The sequence below is a fragment of the Topomyia yanbarensis genome, chromosome 3, assembly GCF_030247195.1.
Source record: "Topomyia yanbarensis strain Yona2022 chromosome 3, ASM3024719v1, whole genome shotgun sequence".
In the NCBI taxonomy this organism is placed as follows: Eukaryota; Metazoa; Arthropoda; class Insecta; order Diptera; family Culicidae; genus Topomyia; species Topomyia yanbarensis.
The window spans coordinates 307,582,351-307,601,632 of NC_080672.1; the positions used below are offsets into that span (position 1 = coordinate 307,582,351).

Below are 19,282 nucleotides of genomic sequence, written 5' to 3' on the forward strand. Positions count from 1 at the left end.
ATCAATACGAATGTAAACATACAGAGATTGATTAAAAAATTTGATTACGATTACGTTAAAATCAATTGGAGCATTAAACAGCATACAATTTTACACTTTCATTCGTGTAACATTACATGTCATTCATTTTACAGCAGCATTCGAGTAAAATACATTGAAGTGCATTGGTTTTCCGTTTAAAGTAACTGTAATTTTCAATCCACGTGTAAAATTATAATAAAATTCGTTGAAGAAAGCACGACAAGTCTTGTGTATTTGTGGTGGAACTTAATTTTACATTTATATTCATGCTCCAAAAATGTGCATGAAAATAAACTTAAAATTACAAAATATTTTTTTCTCTGTAGTTTCAAATCACAGCTTTATCTACCTTAGCTTTTTCCTCCATAAACTATTTCTCTCTACTTATTTTGAGCTATAAATGCGCTATTTTCATTTAATATAAGTCATTTTTGGTCAATAATAGTTTTGCTGACATTTCTGGTACTTCCCACACTTTTAAAATTATTGTTGCAGACATTTGAAAAAATATCTGGCATCTCTGTGTATCGAGATAAACCATTTTACACATCCCACCCAATTCCCTCCGGGATCAAATATCCACCCACGCTGCTGATCCCGATCCTATGCTATCGCACCTGCTTTATGTAGCTGCCCCAGTTAATAACTGTCATGATACACCGCTGACAATACCGACAATGAAAATATATGCGTTATGGTGTGGCCTTGAACCGAATGCACCGCGACATCCGCAAGGACACGCCGCTGACGATGATGAGCGGTGCTGACGCTGCTGATGCCCTCATGATATTTGAGCAACAGCAAGGAATTTTCTGGGGCGCGCACTCCGGTGTTACTTTTTTCAAATATGTTTGCTCGCGCTATATTTATGCACAAACAGGTGCGCACAAGCGAAATGCTGGGAGCGGTGATTCTTCTAGAAGGGAATGAGAGGCGGAATCAGAACGATCGGACGCATGGTGAGCCCGGTGGTGGGTCATGCTTGCAGCTACATCAGCAGCAAGGAAGGTCGTCACCATCCCACCACCCACCAGTAGCCGGCAGCATCAATCGCATCCACACAGCAGGCTGAAGCTGGAAAGTATGCGTTTGATAGCATCGGGTGAGTGCTGTTCTGATGCTCGAAGCGTTTAAATTAGGAACCATTTCTAGCAAGATTATTCGTCCTCTTTTGTTACGAGACTGATACATTCTGTGCCTAGCTTAAACTGACTACAGGCAAGGAAAAGATAGATACTAAACGAAATACATTGTTCGTGGGATGATGCAGCGTTGTTCTAAGGTGTAGATTTCCGGCTTCAGATTATTTGATTAAGGATTCAGACCAACTGGCAAACAAGTCATGTAGAATGGCAGTCGTGAAAACTTTGTGTATTAAGAACTGGATCGATGGTGATAAGTTTCTCATCACACAACACGATAATCGGGTGCTGCTTCATTATTATGCACAGAAATACTTCGAGATAAATTAGTTGTAGAACTGCGTTTCGACTTCGTCTCATCAGAATGCGACACGCACATTCGAGAAAGCAATGATTAGTAAGGAATACTGAATCAAAAAATGAGGATAAACAATCAGTTTGACAGTGGCAAAGAGACAATTTCGCAAATATTCGATATGGTTATATGCAGGGATGCAAGAAGCAAAGATAACCTTCGTGCTCGAGCTGTAGGATTCGAAGAGCTAGCACCATGAGCTAACTCGGTAAGCTTAATGAACTAGCACGGTAAGCTTGCCCGATGAGCTAGAAAGGTGCAGTCGACGAGTAAGCTATGAAACGAAATAATAGGACAAAGCAAGAAATATACGTTGGTGAATGTGCGACAGGTTGCTGGAAAAAGCGATGCAAGCATTGTTACTCACACTAACACGTTGTATTTTTTCAAATTTGCTATAGCTGAGCTATAGCTCACCGTGCTAGCGAGCGTTCTCGCTCATCGGTGCTCGTGCTGCTTGCTAACTGTAACTCATCGAAAACCAGCACAAGCACTAGCTCAATGAACTTAGTTCTGATACATCATGAGTGCACAGGAATAGGACATTGTGCAGCACCGTTCTTGTGCATGCAATGCTATATGGGAGTTATAACCTAAACATGAACCGACGTGACTGGAAGCAGCCAAAGCGCCTCTTTTTCGGTTTAGTAAAATCATAACCCAATATGCGGAGTTCGGAACCGAACCCAGTTTAGTTGCATACAAGGCAATCTACTTACCAACTCGTCTATGCCCCTGCTATCTCATGACTACACACTAGTCTAAGTCTATTTATGACATTTGGTCCTTAGACCGACGTCGACTGGGTGCTATCAGTCCTCTGGCGTTAGTCGCAGAATGAGAGGCGTGAAAATACTACCTTTTGGGTTATGTTTCGGAACTCTTTCAGCAAAGGTTTTTAATTGTTGGCTTTAAGTTAAAAACAAGCTTTATTTTGTATTTTAATTTAGGTTTAAGTATGGTAATTAAATTGATTAGGTGCTTACAATTTTGGCTGTTTTTGTTTTTCGTTGCTCAAACAATGTAGTGTTTGCACCTGATAATATAGCTCTAAATACAGTTAGTAGTGCCATAGCCGTACTGACTGGTTGGCGAAAGTTAGGGCTATGTACTATTGCGCGAAAACATGTTTTAATATACGGTAATGTTTTCTTCTTCTGCCACACGGTACTGCTGCATGACGTTTCCTCGTGAAAGCTCGTTTCCTCGTCAGCAAATCTGTCACCGTCGAATGAAGCGCTGCACTTGGTAGCGTTGCCGCAATGACCGGTCTCGTCGCCACATAACCCCGCTGGTAAATCTTGGTGAGGATCCAGCAATAACGGAACCGGGTTTGCTCTTCGGCTCAATGTCCAAAATAGGCCAGTTTCGCGACTGGTTTTCGAAGCAAACCCGTTGCGGTCTGCACCAGCACCTGCCGCACTCTGCCGTTTTGTCCAGGAATGGTTCCTCACCGCCTCGCCAACTTCCAAGACTTACTTACTTTAGCCATCTGTGCCAGAATCCGTCGGTAACTTCCAGCTGCTGATCAGTGTTGAACTACTATCTGTCGGGCCCGTTGTCAGGAACTTGATGCCGGATGAGTTTCTCATGAGAAGTGATTTGGTGTCAAAGCTTCTTAATTTGCAACGGGATGTGGGTAAGTGGCCTTGAGTTTATCATGGCCTCCGCTTCGAACAGGATTGATTCCAGTGTTTCATTGTCGGATTTTCGGGATCCATCCAGAGCTGCTCCGACCGCGACTTCAACTGAGCGAACAAGTCTCTCCCATGCACTTCCCATGTGTGGGACAGCAGGTGGAATGAACTTCGATGTCGTTTATGCAGTAGTGATCTTCTTTGTCACCGCCTTGTTGTACGCTTTCGGTTCGTTGCTAGTACCGTGGAAACAGGTGGCGTTATCGGACAAGAATACGCGTGGCACTTCCAAATGGATGGCTCTGGTAGCGAGAGCACGTGGTCCTCTTCACCCAGCGCTTGGCGTTGTGTCTTGACAAGCACCGGCCCGAAGTAATTCAGTCCGGCGAAAGCAAAAGGCTCGATGAACGAAGTAAGACGCATTTTCGGTAGTGGAGCCAGGTGAAGTTGGATGCGATGCAGGTTCTTGGGAAAGGGTGACCTAAAGCAGCACCGCGGTATGCGGATTTGGCTTAACTTTCCGAAGAGATCCGACCACTGTCATCACGAATCTTGTTTGGTTTCTGGGGACTAGAAACTACACCATGGAAAAGATACCAGATCCGCCAAAGCAGCCTTGTGAGCGTAGCCCATGCGCCCTTATCCGAAGATTTGCTCGCGAACGCACTGTTCCATAGTCGGATCCTTTGATCCTTTCCGCTCAAGTCCCTCCAGCCGTCGCACAGCCATCGGATAGCTGTCGGGGAATTCCAAATGCTGGGTTCTCCATAGAAGTTCCGTCTCGTAGCCGTACCCGAAAGGAAGCCGCTTGGTTGTTTCCTGTAGCAACTTTCTTGCACACTTGTCGTCATCGAATTCCGGAACTACACATGGGCTCAGGACTCCAACGTTCTCCAAAGTAAAGTAATCGCGGAGCTGTTTGTTTACCTCTCGATCAGGATCGGAAAACGCTCTGGCGTGAAAGCCGTACCACAGACCCACCAGTTTGTGACCGTAAATAAAAGGTGTTCTCGGGGGAAATCGCCGGATCGAAATTTTTTGAGGAAATTCCTTTATAGTGTTATGTCTGTTAGTTATGGTATAATACCTAGGATTCGCTACAAGCAAGCGATATTACCTGTAAAGCATAGTTTGTTATTTAGTTGTTTAGTTAATCTTTGAGTACACAGGCACTCGGAAGGGGAAAGATTTTGTGTTTTTTTTGTTAAACTCTGAGCAGCCGGCTAGCGTAGCATATGTTTTCTAAACAACGGTAATTTGAACTCCAAACCAGGCATGGAAAAAATCGTTTCACGAAACGATCAATTTCAAATCATCCACCATGTTCTGGCATCACTGGCAGTTGCACCATTAGGTTTTACACCAACCGACATAACCCCGCAAAATGGGCCGGATGAACTTCGTTTGACAATTCTCGGTGGTTTGTTTACATGGAAGTTACGTGAGTTCGAATGTAACAGATAAGCACCCTTTGCACTCGCACTCACGCAACTGACAAAGTAAACAAACCACCGAGAATTGTCAAACATGAACTTCATTCATCATAGGTTCATTCGTGTCGTCATCTTGTAGAACTCAATTGCACCCGTGTCGAATTGACAGATGCAACAAATTTGCTGTCATACTGACAGACGACGAAATGCATCACGAATGTAGAGCGAGGGAAATGTCAGAGACAACATAAGTAAACAAATAACATAAGAAGGAAAGGAGGATAGAAAAAAACCATTTTGAAAGTGATAGTAGTAGAATAGTAAAATACGTTGGAGTAAGAAATTAGAAGTTGTGTGCAAGGAAATTATTCGGATAGCGGATAGATTGCAGATTAAGCTGTACTTAAGAAACTAAGATCCAGAATACGTAAGTTTGTGAAACAATATAAAGCAGTGAATTAAAGAAACAAATTTATGACTAGATACGCGGAGGCAAACACTGGACAAGTACGAACGGTACAGTTGAGCTTATCAATTCCGAGATAAAACGAAGTAAGTGAACATACAAATTAATTACTAAAACCGATAAAATGAAAAATGTGAATACAAAATTGTAGATAAATTGCGATAGACAGCGATAGAGGAAGGAAAAGAGGAAGCTGTAAAGTAAGGAGAACAAACAATTGTGAGTAAGACAAATAATCGATTATTTACGGAAAATTGAAATAAAGTTATTTAGTTTGATCTGCACAGTAAAAAAAGGTGGATTTTCAAAAATCTTGTTTTCGCCTGCCGTCCGAACACACCAACATGCTCTTACTGTGAAACCCGACCTCGGCAACCCTTTTTGTGTAGAGTAGTTCATGCGAAAGCGAGAAACAAAACAAAAAACTGAAAAAAGTGCCAGCGCACAGCAATGTTAGTGTTCACCCAATGATTCATTCTCCATCACATATATAGTGTTTTGAATGAAAGCAGAAATGATCGCAAATGAATGCATTCTTTCATTCACAAAGATTCATTTCAAAACATTCACCAGATCGTTCTAATAAAAAAGAAATTGTCGTTCTTGTTTATAGACCTGTGAAATTTTCACTTGGTGATCTCTAATTGTCAAGTAAGTAGCTTGCAATGTACTGGTGGAAAAAAAAAATTTAAAATGAAACGACGCTGTACCCAAAAAAAGATTCTGTTGCAAGTTATCCAGGAGGAGGGCAGAAAATTCCACTGCAAAGCAGATGAGAATTGCGAATATAAGCAAGCACCGCTGATACTCGAAAATTTCAAAAGGGACATTTTTAAAATGCACATACGAAATTGTTAATTATACAATTTTCAATTATACAATTTTCATGTATGTCATGTGCAAGCATGCATTTGCCCAGAAATAACTTCATAAAACGATTCCCTGCATATAACAACATCAATTTCAAGTGGATTCTAGTGCAATATACTTCCCAATAATGATTATAGTGTACATTTGTAGTATAAAGTTGACCTAACCCAACTGGAGAATACAATCTCACATTCATTTGTGAACTAAAAATTGATTCACTTGTGAATGTTTACAATACAACCTTCCGATTCAATCCGCGAATAAAAAACCACAATCTTCTTCATTCAACATAGTACGTGTCATTCTTTTACCTGGCTCACTTCTTCGGAAGTTCATCTCTATCTACGTTCAGTTGTGTTCATTTGGGGAGTTTTCTTCGGATCGTGAATGAACGACTGGCTACTGTCAAAGCAATGAACGGATTCGCCAAGAATCATGCGAATGAATAATTCCCATCCCTGCTCCAAACAGTCGAGCCTGGGAGTATTGCTTAAAGTTAATCTTATCTGCGTAATTGATCGGATCACTACTTATTGCAATAGTATTTGAACACAAATTATGGATAAATAGTTACGATAGTGCGAAGTGTTATAGAACAGGGATGTATTTTCTTTTCTTCATGTAGTAGTACAGTAGTACGGAATGTGAGAAAATAATCCGAAATTCAGAATCAATTCTCTTCTGCTCGATATGACCACCTTTCACCCTGACTGTGACCTTGAGACGACCTTTTACCCTAACTATGGCCTTGAGATGGTCGAAAAACGAATCGAAAGCTGTCCGAATGTGACTGGTTCGGAATGTTGGTTTTCAGCCACCCGGACAGAACGGGACATCGGAATTGATAGTAGAAACATTGCACTCAAATGATGCAAACAAATCAAAACAAAACAAAAAATTGGTCTAGATGCCTCGTCTCTACTTAAAACTTTCCTGAAGGTCGAAAATATATTCGGAAACTCAGAAAACTTTTCTAAACATTATAACCTACTTTGCACAGTATAGCGCATGCTGTTTCTAAATCCTGATATTCGTTAGACTTAAATGTGCAGGACTTTCTTGATGTTCGAAGCACTTAGCTGGAATTCATTAAAAATTACTAAAATTCATAGATTTTAAAGATCATTGCAGAAATCTCTTGAAGTTGTCGGCCCGTTCCAAAGTTCTATCCAGAATTTTACAGTATTCTAATCAACATCCATAAATGTACATAACTATGCTTGTGTCCCTCACATTATTATCCAAATTTTTTCATTGAAAAATTATATTTGAGATTTTAAAATAATTTTACGTTTTTAAATCGTAATCTCAAAATATTGTCATAAAAATACAAATTTTGTAAAAAAAACCTCGTATAAAAGTTACTTTTTTGGATTTAATAAGAATCACAAAGTAGAGCTTTCCCAGACGTCACCGACAGATCTATAAATAATTTGCGTATGGTGACAATTTCAACGTACAAAATTATGTTAGCGAGCACACCTAAAATTTCAAAACGTTAGGTCCTTTCTTTCCTCTGCAAGAAATTGCACAACGCAGCTTAACTTTTGCTGTCCAAACGCAGGCCAACCCTAGGGGCAGATCACTTGTGATGCATTTTTAAAAATCAGCGAAATTAAATGCTTTTCTTTCCATCAAATTAGAAAGTCGTAATGTATTTTGCGTTGCGTGCAATGCAATTTGCGCTGCGTGTAAGACGTCAAAACCCTACAAAAAACCATCCCTACATTCAACAAAATTCAGCTTTTTGTTGGTGGCTGCGTTCCCAAATGCGCTCCCCACTATGACAAGTCGACCGTCCAGTGTCAATTTTGAGAAATCGACAGGAGTGTCCATTTTGACAAGCCTTCAGTGTCACAAACTTTAACCTACCCTGCTCATGTTCTCAACTGTTAAACGTCAAATTTAAAATTTGTTAGTTTGTTTTCAATAATCTTTTCCGTTGATATCAATCGCTTCGCGCATCTTTTTGTAGGCTGGTTAATAGATTTATAACATATTCTCAGTTGTTTGGATGCTACTATGAGTGTCGAGAGAATTAAGGGATTCAAGCTTCTGCTCCTACATGAATTCATCACGTACGATATGACCAACGAAACTCGGTGCAAAATCACCCGGAAAAGCACTCCATCTTTTTTAATACAGTAAATTTGCAAACCTTGTTTAGAGATGGGCGATTTTCGATCAAAATTAACCATTTATCACAACCACCCTTATTCGAAGTAAGCCCGAACGAATCTTGCATTCGTCGTAAAAAAGAATAAAGCCAAACTAGAAAAGCGATAAAAACAATCTCATAGAAAATTGACGATTGCAGCTGCAATGACGAAATCGGTTGCAATTCAACCGGCTTATTTGTTTCAACTAAATCGAGTGTCGCTGATAATTGTTTTTCTCAGTATATCAATCGGCGAATTGAATTAGAGATGATCCACAAAACAAACACCTCAATTCACTCGATTGTGCCGACTCGAAAGGAAATCGGTTTTTTTATTTTCACGGAAAAATATACAAAATTTTAATTTGACGTTTAACGTTTTAGTTGAGAACAGAAATGAACGCCTACCGTGATGTGAACATTGAAACTCAAGCGACGGCTTGTCAAAATTGACAAGACTGATGATTTGTCAAAATTGACATTGGACGGACGACTTGTCAAAGTGGGGTGCGCATTTGGGAACGCAGCCACCAACAAAAAGCTGAATATCGAACAAAGTGGATCAGCGTAGGACGATTGTTAAACAACATAGAAAATTTGACAGTTGTGAAATTTTCCAGTCGACCGACTAAATAGGGTGAAATTCCAAACTAATAATTCAAATAAGGCCAGTGTTATTGGCTAGTAAATTTTACACCAATACAAAATACAATTTGAAAGAAGGTTAGGGCATGTTCAGGAGTGTTTTATTTTATATAGGAGTTTCAAAGTAGAACTGGAACTGAAACATTCACATCCCCAGCAGAGCGTTTTGTTTTATTATTTCGAACAGCTTTGTTTCAAAATTTAAAACTGTTATACGACGCCATTCTATTTGTTGCTGATTTTAAAACACGTTTAGAACTGTGTTTTAAATACATGCAAAGTTTTCAGCAGAGACACTTAGAACCGACAGACTGGGGAAAAATAAATTTGAATGCAGTAACGCTGAGGGCATGGCGAGACATCAATTTTAAACTGAATAGAACACCCGCTAAAACTGCTACTGGGGACAGAAAGATCTATTTTTGAAATTTCCAGTTTTATATTATAGAGCTGTCAAAATAATAAATCTGAAACTGACACTCTCCTGAACATGCTCTTACCATCTCATTCTTAAACATTTTGTCAAACATAATTTAAATTCTAGGTAGACAAAAAGCGTTTCAGTGCATCGAAAGCCTTTATACCACTTCACTTTTGGCTGCGTTCGTCGCCATGCGCAGAAGTGCCAACATTACGAGCTGATCCACTTTTTGCTCGGGATCGCACTCCGCTGTCAAACTGTTGCCGAATCGTATTTCGCTTGCTCACGTTCGACACTGTTGTTTCCCGAGGAACTCTGAAATCAGTAGAAAAATCGTAATTTTAGACAGAACACTTTAGTTTCTTGTGGTTCAATCACCTTAATATTAATCGAAGCAAAGTATCTATTCAGGTATGTTAGAAATGCAGCTGATTTTCTGCTCTATTCAACTTCTCTCCAAGCACCCTTCAAATTGGCTTTGTCATTGTAGGTTCTCTACGAGACAGATTCCATCATGGATCAAAACATGGACCTGAACGCGTTTGAGGGCCGCATCGTCAAGATGGAAGTGGATTACAGTGTCACATGCGACGAGAAGATTCCGCTAGCCAAAGAGATGGCAAAAAACGAAAACAAGTTCAACGAAGCATTGGAAATTCTGCTGCAACTGGAGAAACAAACCCGTATTGGAGCGGATATGGTATCCAGTTCGCGAGTTCTCATAGCCATCGTTCAAATCTGCTTTGAAGCAAACAACTGGAATTATCTCAACGAGTATATAACGATACTGGTTAAAAGACGCTCGCAGTCGAAACAAGCTGTAGCTAAAATGATTCAGGAATGTTGCACCTATGTCGACAAAACACCAGACAAGGAAACCAAATTGAAGCTAATCGATACGTTGCGCACCGTGACGGAGGGTAAAATTTACGTTGAAGTAGAACGCGCTCGACTTACGAAAATGTTGGCCGACATCAAGGAAGCGGATGGGGATGTGACCGGAGCTGCTTCGATCATGGAAGAACTGCAGGTTGAAACATACGGTTCGATGGACAAGCGGGAGAAGGTAGAGCTCATCTTGGAACAGATGCGATTGTGTTTGGCAAAGCAGGACTTGGTTCGTACACAGATCATCGCCAAGAAGATCAGCATAAAATTTTTCAACGACGCCGCACAGCAGGATTTGAAGTTGAAATATTATGATTTGATGGTAAGTGTTATGATAATGCTTCTATGTTATCAATTTAGTCCTATAAAATGCACTTTTGCAGATTCGTTTAGATAAAGAGTCGAATTTTATCAAAACATCCCGCCACTATTTGGCTATTGTTGATTCGGAAATGATTGCGAAGGATACCGAACACCGGCAAAAAATGATGATTTATGCTGTGCTATACTGTATTCTGTCTCCGTACGACAACGAGCAGGTGGATATGATGCACAACTTATCAAAGAATAAGCTACTCGAAGAACTGCCCGTTTACAAGTGCGTGTTATATTGTGTCTTAAAAATCATAGTCATTTTATTATTATCCTTTAACATTTTAGGGAATTACTACGCCTGTTTATGTGCAAAGAATTGATTAACTTCGACGCCTTATGTACTGTATACGGTGCAGAGCTAAATACGCTGGACATTTTCAACCAGGAAACCACCCACGGCAAAAAGTGCTGGGCTGAACTGAAGAACCGACTGATAGAGCATAATGTGCGTATCATCTCAAACTATTACACCCGCATCAATTTGAAACGCATGGCCGAACTATTGGATCTGAGTGAGCACGAGTGCGAAGAATATCTCTCTCGAATGGTGAATTCCAGTACGTTGAAAGTCAAGACCGACCGACCGGCCGGTGTTATACACTTTTCGTCCAAGAAGGTTGCCTCGGAGATTTTGAACGATTGGGCTTTCGGGCTGAACGAGCTGATGAATCTGGTGAACAAAACGTGTCATCTGATCAACAAAGAGGAATGCATCAACAGTGTAATGCCGGCCCCGGGTGTTACCAATGTGGCGTCCTCCTAAATTGGCTCATTACGCGCGGTAACCGCTAGCTTCGTTTGTATTAGAATACTTTGTATACTATGCTAGCAGAACATTCTCTTAATAAACTCAGTATATAATTAACATTACTTGTTTATTTGTATATTATTGTCGAAAATTAGTCTACAAATCAGCAAAATTTGATTGCTTTGCCGGAACTCGCTAATAAGTTCAAATCTATGTCGATTTTTTTTTGCTTGAGGTCTTTTTTCGTATACTTATATGTCCATATTGTCTTGGTATTCTAGATGTCAGATAACCCAATACCGCTGTCATGCATGCTTCGCTCTTTTTGGTTGTTAGACACTGAAGAGAGCATTGCTCGTTCGACTTTTTCTCTACAGCGCGAATGGCTGGCGCTTTTGGACTATTGGAGAGGCTGAGAGCAAGATTGGCTTAAAAAAGAAACTACATGCGAGGAAAATAGTATACGTTTTATTAAGAGCAAAACCCTAAGCCTAAGTGCAAAGATTGGTTGAATAGATATACCAGATATTGCTCTGAGAGGATAAATCCATATTAAATTTGCAAAAGGGCGAATAAGATTTGTAAACAAACTTTTATTTTGATGGTTTCTTTTAATTTACTATAATTTCAAAGCAAAAAACAATTGAAATTACGTCTACGAAGAGTAAAACTTTACATTAACGCATATTTTTCATGAAATTCCACTCTGCAGCAGACTAATGAGCGAAACAAGTTTGTTTACAAAAAAACACTTTCGCCCTTTTCACGAATTAATATTGAAATGTTCCATTTTTATCCTAAGAATGGTTTCAGAAATTATTTATCACAAATCAATGAAAACCATCATCAACATGGATGTCATTTGAAAGAGCGCAGTTAGTAAACATTGGAAATGGATGATTAGCGCCATTTTGAAATCCAAGATGGCGACTTCCGGTTATCACAAAATAGTGAGAATGATCATCAATATGGGTGTCATTTGAAAGGGGTAATCAGTAGACAGCGGAAATTTATGATTAGCGCCATTGTTTAAATCCGAGATGGCGACTTCCGGCTATCACAAAATACTGCAAACCATCTATATGGATGTCGTTTAACTCTTTGCAACGCAGTGGGACGTATACGTCCCACCTACTTCTCCTAAGTTTTTATTGGATTCTTTCTTTTAATCAACTCTTAGGGATGTAAGGAGTACAACAAGCACAAAAATTATGTGAATTAGTTGATTACTTATTAATCACAAACAATTAAAACTCGAAAATCTCGTTTTTACAATAAATTCAGCTGTGTCTGAACTAAAAATCCCAGAGACGTAATTTTTTTGCAAGTATCTCGAACATTGAACTAAATAATAGATTTTTTACAGAATTTTTCGTAGGTCAGTTTTTTCGAAAAAAAAATATCAACATATGCAAAAATGAAGTTTATTATTATGTTGGTCGATGAAAGATTCTGAGAGACAGGGATGACTTCTCAACTAGCATAAAAATAGATTATGTGGTTTTTGAGATCGCCAATTACGATTCTGATGACAGAATTTAAAAATTCAAAATGGCGACTACACAATGGCAGCCATTTTTTTACGAATTTTGTTACAATGAGCATAAAACTCGATTTACGATAGTTTTTGGGGTCGCTGATTGGAATTCTGATGTCAGAATCAGAATCAGCGACCCCGAAAGAAACATAAAATTTAGCCAAGCACAGTCGCCATATTGGATCCGCCATTTTGAATTATACATTTTCGATATCAGAACCGGAATCAGCGACCCCAAAAACCTATACAAAGCTAAAAATAACAGTATTAACAATGAAAAAATCGCGTCACAATGTGTTAAAAAGGGGTGGTTAGCGACATCAAAAAATCATGATCACCGCCATTTTGAATCTAAGATGGCTACTTCCGGTTTCAACAAAAAAGTGAGAACCATCATTGGTAGGGGCGTCATTTGAAAAGGGCTAGTTAGTAGACATTTGAAATTTGTGATTAGGGCCATTTTGAAATCCAAGATGGCCGCATCCGGTTATCACAAAATAGTGAATTTGGGTATCATTTGAAAGATAGTGGTCAATACGTAACGATTCCTAGTATACAATGGCTAGCGTTACGTTACATGGCTAGCGTTACGATCTTACTAACACCATGGATCCTTCCTGATTGGGGCTCGTGTTGCCAGTTCAGTGTGGTAATGCGACAAAAAATCACAGCCATTTTTTCGAAAGCATAATTCAGCTAGGTCGATAGTTTTTCCAGCAATTATAGTGTATATGATTTATTATGGTGTGATTATTTACCAGATCGTCTGATATTCTTCTTTTAGAGTTTAATAAAGGTTTTATATGCATAAATCGTGACAAAGCTGAATCCCTCGGCATGATACCGTACCTTGACGGGGGGCTTTTCCACTAAAGCAGTAGTACAGTGATTATACCATATTGAATCTTTGTCTACGACTACTCTTTAGTTAAGCTACATTATGATCAAAATTAGCACTTATCTTCGCGATTACTTATTAGAAATTATAAATTTACAAAATATCAACCTACAAACGCCCGCGTTCGCACGATCATGAATCAATTACGTCCAAAAGTCTCTACTCTCGGCTCTAGCAACATAGGTCCATGCATTCTGTTGATCTAATAAAAAATAACGCTTATAACACCTGGACAACACATTCTATGGCGCCACGACCGGAAACTAGTAATACGGGGGAAACTCTGTTCTAGCATCTGAAACGAACACTGACAATTAAGTTTCATATTCACGGTCTGCGCGATCATTCAAGAAACCAGGCGAAAATACAAATGGGCACATAGTTATAAAATCGAATTTATATAAGCGAAGTTACACGCTAGCACACGAGGTATTCAAAAGCCCACATGATCGAATATGTTAACTTACAAACGCTCGAGCCCCTCGCCATGATACACATAAGCGAACATGTTATCGCGACCATCAACGCACAACTACGCCCATGATTTCAAAAACAGAAAAGCGCCCCGATGATTTAGTGAACGTAATTTCATTTATAATCTGATGAACGTGGTCTGAAGTGCGATGAAATATACGCTCATTCCCATACATCCCATACCATACACTCAGGCTGTGAACCATTTGGTGAATTTTTAACTTTTAGTTAAAATCTGACACTTCGAAAGTTATTTGCAAAATAACCCTACTCTGGAGCATGGTTAAAATTGACAGAGCGATAGTTAAATTTGACAGCTCGATGGTTAAAATTTTGCCCATGATGCAGAATAAAAAGGTGGAAACATTTTCTGTACCTAATTGAGGTTGTCAATATTTTTCAATACAAAATTAAGGGATAAACATGGAAACGATAATGTGTTGTGTTAAGATTTGTTTGGGTTATTTCATGATGTGGATGTTTACTTCTCGAAGTTATGACTGTCATACTTAAAGTAATAAGAAAAAAAACTAATTATAAAATATCGACAAATGTTCACACCTCTACCAACTAGTAGTCATCGCAGCTGTCAATTCTAAATAACTATCCATATGTCAACTTTTGAAATGTTCGCTCTCTCGGTTAAATTTTTCCATTCAGGAGAAAATAACTTTCGAACTGTCAAATTTTAACTAAAGATTAAAAAAAATCGCCAAATGGTTCACAGTCTCAATATCACAATCGGTCTGTAATTGGCCTTAAGTAGGACTTTAGTGGCGATATTTCCGGTCTCGACTGCAATTGTAGTGAGTGCTTCTGGTAGGGAGCCCTTCCAAGAACCCAGCTCTACCGCTTCCGTAGGACAACTATAATAAAAAATAGACCGGTGATAAAGCCGAACATATTTTTTTTCCTACGCATGGCATGTTCGTTTCAAAGGTCGAAAAAAACTGTTCGAAATTGTACTTTGAAACTTCTATATGCAATAAAACGCTCCTGAACATGCTCTTAGGAATTTGGTAGATATAAAACATTGATACTAGCAAACCTGTTATAAAAATTAATACTAATAATAATTAAAATTTTGGTCAGGTGGCATTACTTTTTGTTTGACTAGCGAGGATCGCTTTAGATAAGCTTTGCAACTTTTTGAAGATAAATTAAAACTGCAACTGCTCGAACATTATCCACCAAAATTTCCAATTAACCCCCGCCGGTCGGTAAGCGCAAACCCAGTTGAATCTGCTTTTCTTTAGAAATACCTACAGAAGCATTTGTTGCACCAGCAACAACAAAACAGTTTTCGGAATTTTGAACTCGTTTATTCGATAGTCGAATTAAAATTTCCTATAAATTATGATATTCTATATATGAAAGGACGAAACAAAGCAAACGTGTGTTATCTATAACTACATATAACTGAAATTAATTTGAAACAGTTCAGCCTATTTTAGTAATGTTTTTGTTGTTATCGTGCCCGATTCGAAGTTTCCCTTCGCTTTTATATGTGATTTTAGTATAATTACTGGGTTCAAATAATCTTATCTACGCAGTACCGCCTAATCATCCGAAATCAAAAGCTCGTACAGTTATGCGTACGCTATTTCGTTACTCTACGTTGCAAAGTGAAACTTGGGAATTTATTGACCATTGATAGATTGATGCACTTTCCATGGATCTAATTACTATATAGGATTCAGGTTCTCTGCAAGCATTCCCATCTTGTTTACTTCCCCAAAAGCGTTAATCAGACCACAGATCGATTTACACCGATACGAGTTGAACAATTGATAACATGCCTCCAAGAGCATTATGTTTTCGATGGAACAGGGATACGCTAAACGACTCCTTGAAATGCTTAGGGGAGCTAGTTGGCGGTTGGAGTAAGTTGGCGGTATCCCTTTTTCTCTGTATTAGACAACCCGTTATCCAATGTGGTTTTGTTGCAAATCGATTTGTTTGGTGGAAAGTGTGGGTGTTATTGTGTTTTCGAGCATATCAAGTAAATTTTCTAAATTTTAAATACTTTGCGTTATTTAGAGTGTCTATTTCCCGAATGATTATATTCTATTTCCCGAATGATTATATTTTTCAATAGCGCGAGAAAAGAGCTTTCAGTATCCGTATAGATATTACATCTATTCACAAACCAAAGGTTTTTTTTTAAAATAGTTAATAATACAATATACGGTTGGGAAAGTTGGCGGTGCTGCAGACGAGGCAAGTTGGCGGTACTATTTACAGTGCAAAATAATTCATCAAAAATCTTTATTTCTGGAATTCACTCCCAAGTAAGAAAATCTTTTTACCCCGGGGTAAGTTGGCGGATTTTCCGCGTTACATATTTTTGTCTCTAAAAAGGGAGACAATGCATCAAACAAAATCAGAGATGTTGCCAACAGTCTGCTCTTTCAGGCCGCGTGTTCTATTTTGCAAGTTCTACCTTCATCAAAGCGGTAAAAATTTAAAACTGAAAGCACCGCTAACTAGCCCCGGTCTCCCCTATAGTATGCACATATACATTTGCATATGAACTTGAAAAAACGGAGAGAACCAGCAAAGAGTTTCCTAATTGCAGAACGGTGGTACTATGCCAAGGTTGCGCCCATAATGGCTGTACCATTTCCCACCGAGGTTATCCTTCATACCCAGCAATTAAACACGTGTTTGTGTATGGGTACTTACATTGCAACGATTTCTCAGTCCCCAGAAAAAAAACGTGTTCACGTCTGGCCTAGTCTAGTGGAAAGTTACGGTGGCGCGAAGCGCAGGTCAATAAATGTCTCGTTGTTATTCGGATTGACATTTTTCCAACCTCCCTTCGACATACATGCATCTCCAGCATCTAAGTATTCAGCTAAAACAAAAAGTTACATATTTTGCATGTTCGAACCAAACAGGAAGAGCCTATCGGTTAGCAGAGCTACGAAGAGCGAAAAATGTAGAATAGGGATATCCTGCGGCTCCTGAGTGGGATTTAATTCATTTAGGGTGGTTTGCCTATTTCAAACATATTGCGTCAATTGCTCGACCTACACCTGTTCTATTGCACACCGATTGGTAACAATCATATCACTTCGTTCCTAAAAATCAAGATGAACCAAACGTGAAGACTGGAGAATATTTTAAATATTTCATCTTTCGTGTTAAACAGAGATAAATCACAGTCGAGTAGGGTTTAAAAGAATCATTTGATGAAAATGAGCTCAACGCCCTATTTTCGAAGGTTTCTGCCATACTCATCTGTACCAACTATGCTATTTTTAAAGAGTAGAACGTAAACAGAAGCAAGAATTGAAATATTGCGATCTTTGTGAATCGTGACCATCGTGATGGGGCAGACAGAATTGATTAACTTTCTTATTAACTTTTTTATGCCTATCATTTTACTAGCTCGTCTAGAGTTCTAAAACTTTTTGCCCCCAAATTTCTAAAGACAAAATACACAACAACTTAAGACGGATCTTCGAAAAGCCAATTACGATGGTGTTCTCCCGTATAGAGGGAAAATGTGGTTCACTCATTTCACTCGTAGATGGAGGAAACGAAGCCTTTCTGTGTCTTTATGTTACATTGATACGTTAGAGTAGCGTGGCGCGAGTAGTAGTTTTCTTTATTTATTGTTTTATTTGTAACCGGGAAAATCTCGCTGGAGCTAGGTTTCATTCAAACCCACTATCCAGCAGGCATAAAACCTCTTATTTTTTGTACCAACAGATTACAAACATCCAAATGATGCATTTCACAACTTATTTCTACAATTAACACTAACACTATAACTGTGCTACAATATAACTAACATAGGGATAAAAACAAGGATTTTTTTGATTATAGAGGTTTTAACCTTAGGATCAATTGATGAAAGTCAAAAACTTGAGAACATCGGTTGAATAAACGACACATACTGGCAAATGGCTCATTGTGGCTACAATCGAAGGCCACCAAGGGTGTTAACCGTAGAGGGGCGCAGAAATATTGATTTGCTTTATCAGGATATGTTATCAAATAAGTCCGGATAAGCAATATGGAAACTCCTTGTTTGGAATACTGAACGAAACGCATTATTTTTGGAAATATATGCGCGTTTTTTCTATTCAATTTCGCAAAATGTACGACTACTATAAATAAAGCACAAGCAGATTTTTAGGAAACGACTGGGAAAATGTGAAATGTATAAGCCTACTTCAAGCAGAGCCGTCAAACGGAGCATATAAGCCTTTCATCCCATACGGGAAAGATATTTATACAGGTCACGCGTGCTCGTTTTGTATCAGTCGATGCTTACCCGCCAAACGAGCAACATGTTGACCGTATTGTCCAGACGGTAAGATAAGCGGTAGACGTCCACACGGTACAATAAGTGGATTGTCAACATCGTGAGAATGCCCATGCACACACTCAAACCTAAGTGATTCAATCAAATAACTGGTAGTTTACAAATAGAGGGTCATTCGTCCCTTGAATATTAAACGAGCAACGTCATGGATGTATCGTTCGGACGATACACCAGTTCGTGCATATGCAGGGTTTCGGTTCGCACGGCGGGGTAGGAAGCGTACGATAGACTGCACACAGCAGGGAAACGGGTGCAAGTTTTACACGGCTTAACTGTGTGCGAGGTGATGCCGCCACTGCCGAAAATACATAGCGTCTACCTCTACTATGGGGTTTCGGCAGTGGTGGTATTGACACGAACACAATTGGACCGTGTGGGGCTGGGCATGTTTTTGATTTGCAATGTTGTTAGGATTGAGTTCAACACTGCACGGTGCGATGTGTGTGTATTGCTTGCGAGTTGCGTTTGGATAAATTAATTTATTTTTCTGCTTGTGTGTGCGTTGGGTTGATACATGTTTTTGGTGGTTTGTGGGTGTTATGCCTATTGGCACTCACGTTTTATTTTCAAATAGGCGTGATGCGTTTTTTTTATCACTGAGGCATTTGACAACATGTTTCTGTAGGATTTTAGTTGGCGATAAGAACGAGATATGTTAGAGAAGTTTCAGTGATTCTTGGTAGTCAACCCTGGATGGTTTCTACTGTTATCGCAGATTTGCAAGCAATAGTATGTTTTATCGATCAGGTTACCTAGGATGTATTCAGCAGCGCAGTGTTTAATATAAGAGTTCAGAAGTTGAATTGGAACGGAAACAATCACATCCCCAGTAGATGGTTTTGATTTATTATTACGAACAGTTTTTTTTTCGTACATTA

At 39.1% G+C, this 19,282-nt stretch overlaps 2 protein-coding genes across 3 annotated transcripts in view; one reads left to right on the plus strand and one right to left on the minus strand.

The window, feature by feature from the left end:
- LOC131688666 (cAMP-specific 3',5'-cyclic phosphodiesterase 4A-like) overlaps window positions 1-19,282 on the minus strand; it is a 683,953-nt gene that overhangs the window by 654,082 nt on the left and 10,589 nt on the right. The window lies entirely within an intron of this gene.
- LOC131688667 (26S proteasome non-ATPase regulatory subunit 12) lies at window positions 9,386-11,276 on the plus strand. Of its 2 annotated transcripts, none has more exons than XM_058973091.1 (4): window positions 9,386-9,559; window positions 9,655-10,358; window positions 10,420-10,634; window positions 10,697-11,276. In XM_058973091.1, the coding sequence occupies exons 2-4, from the start codon at window positions 9,663-9,665 to the stop codon at window positions 11,172-11,174; spliced, it is 1,389 nt and encodes a 462-aa protein (XP_058829074.1). In that variant the 5' UTR covers window positions 9,386-9,559; window positions 9,655-9,662; the 3' UTR covers window positions 11,175-11,276. The 2 variants fall into 2 exon arrangements, with proteins under 2 accessions (XP_058829074.1, XP_058829073.1); XM_058973090.1 differs by having other exon boundaries at window positions 9,387-9,559; window positions 9,639-10,358.

Excerpts from the sequence above, each read along its gene's own strand:
- LOC131688667 (XM_058973091.1), top strand. The coding sequence starts at position 9,663 with ATGGATCAAAACATGGACCTGAACGCGTTTGAGGGCCGCATCGTCAAG. Across the intron at positions 10,359-10,419 it reads TGAAATATTATGATTTGATG|ATTCGTTTAGATAAAGAGTC; the intron begins GTAAGTGTTATG and ends GCACTTTTGCAG. Across the intron at positions 10,635-10,696 it reads GAAGAACTGCCCGTTTACAA|GGAATTACTACGCCTGTTTA; the intron begins GTGCGTGTTATA and ends TTAACATTTTAG.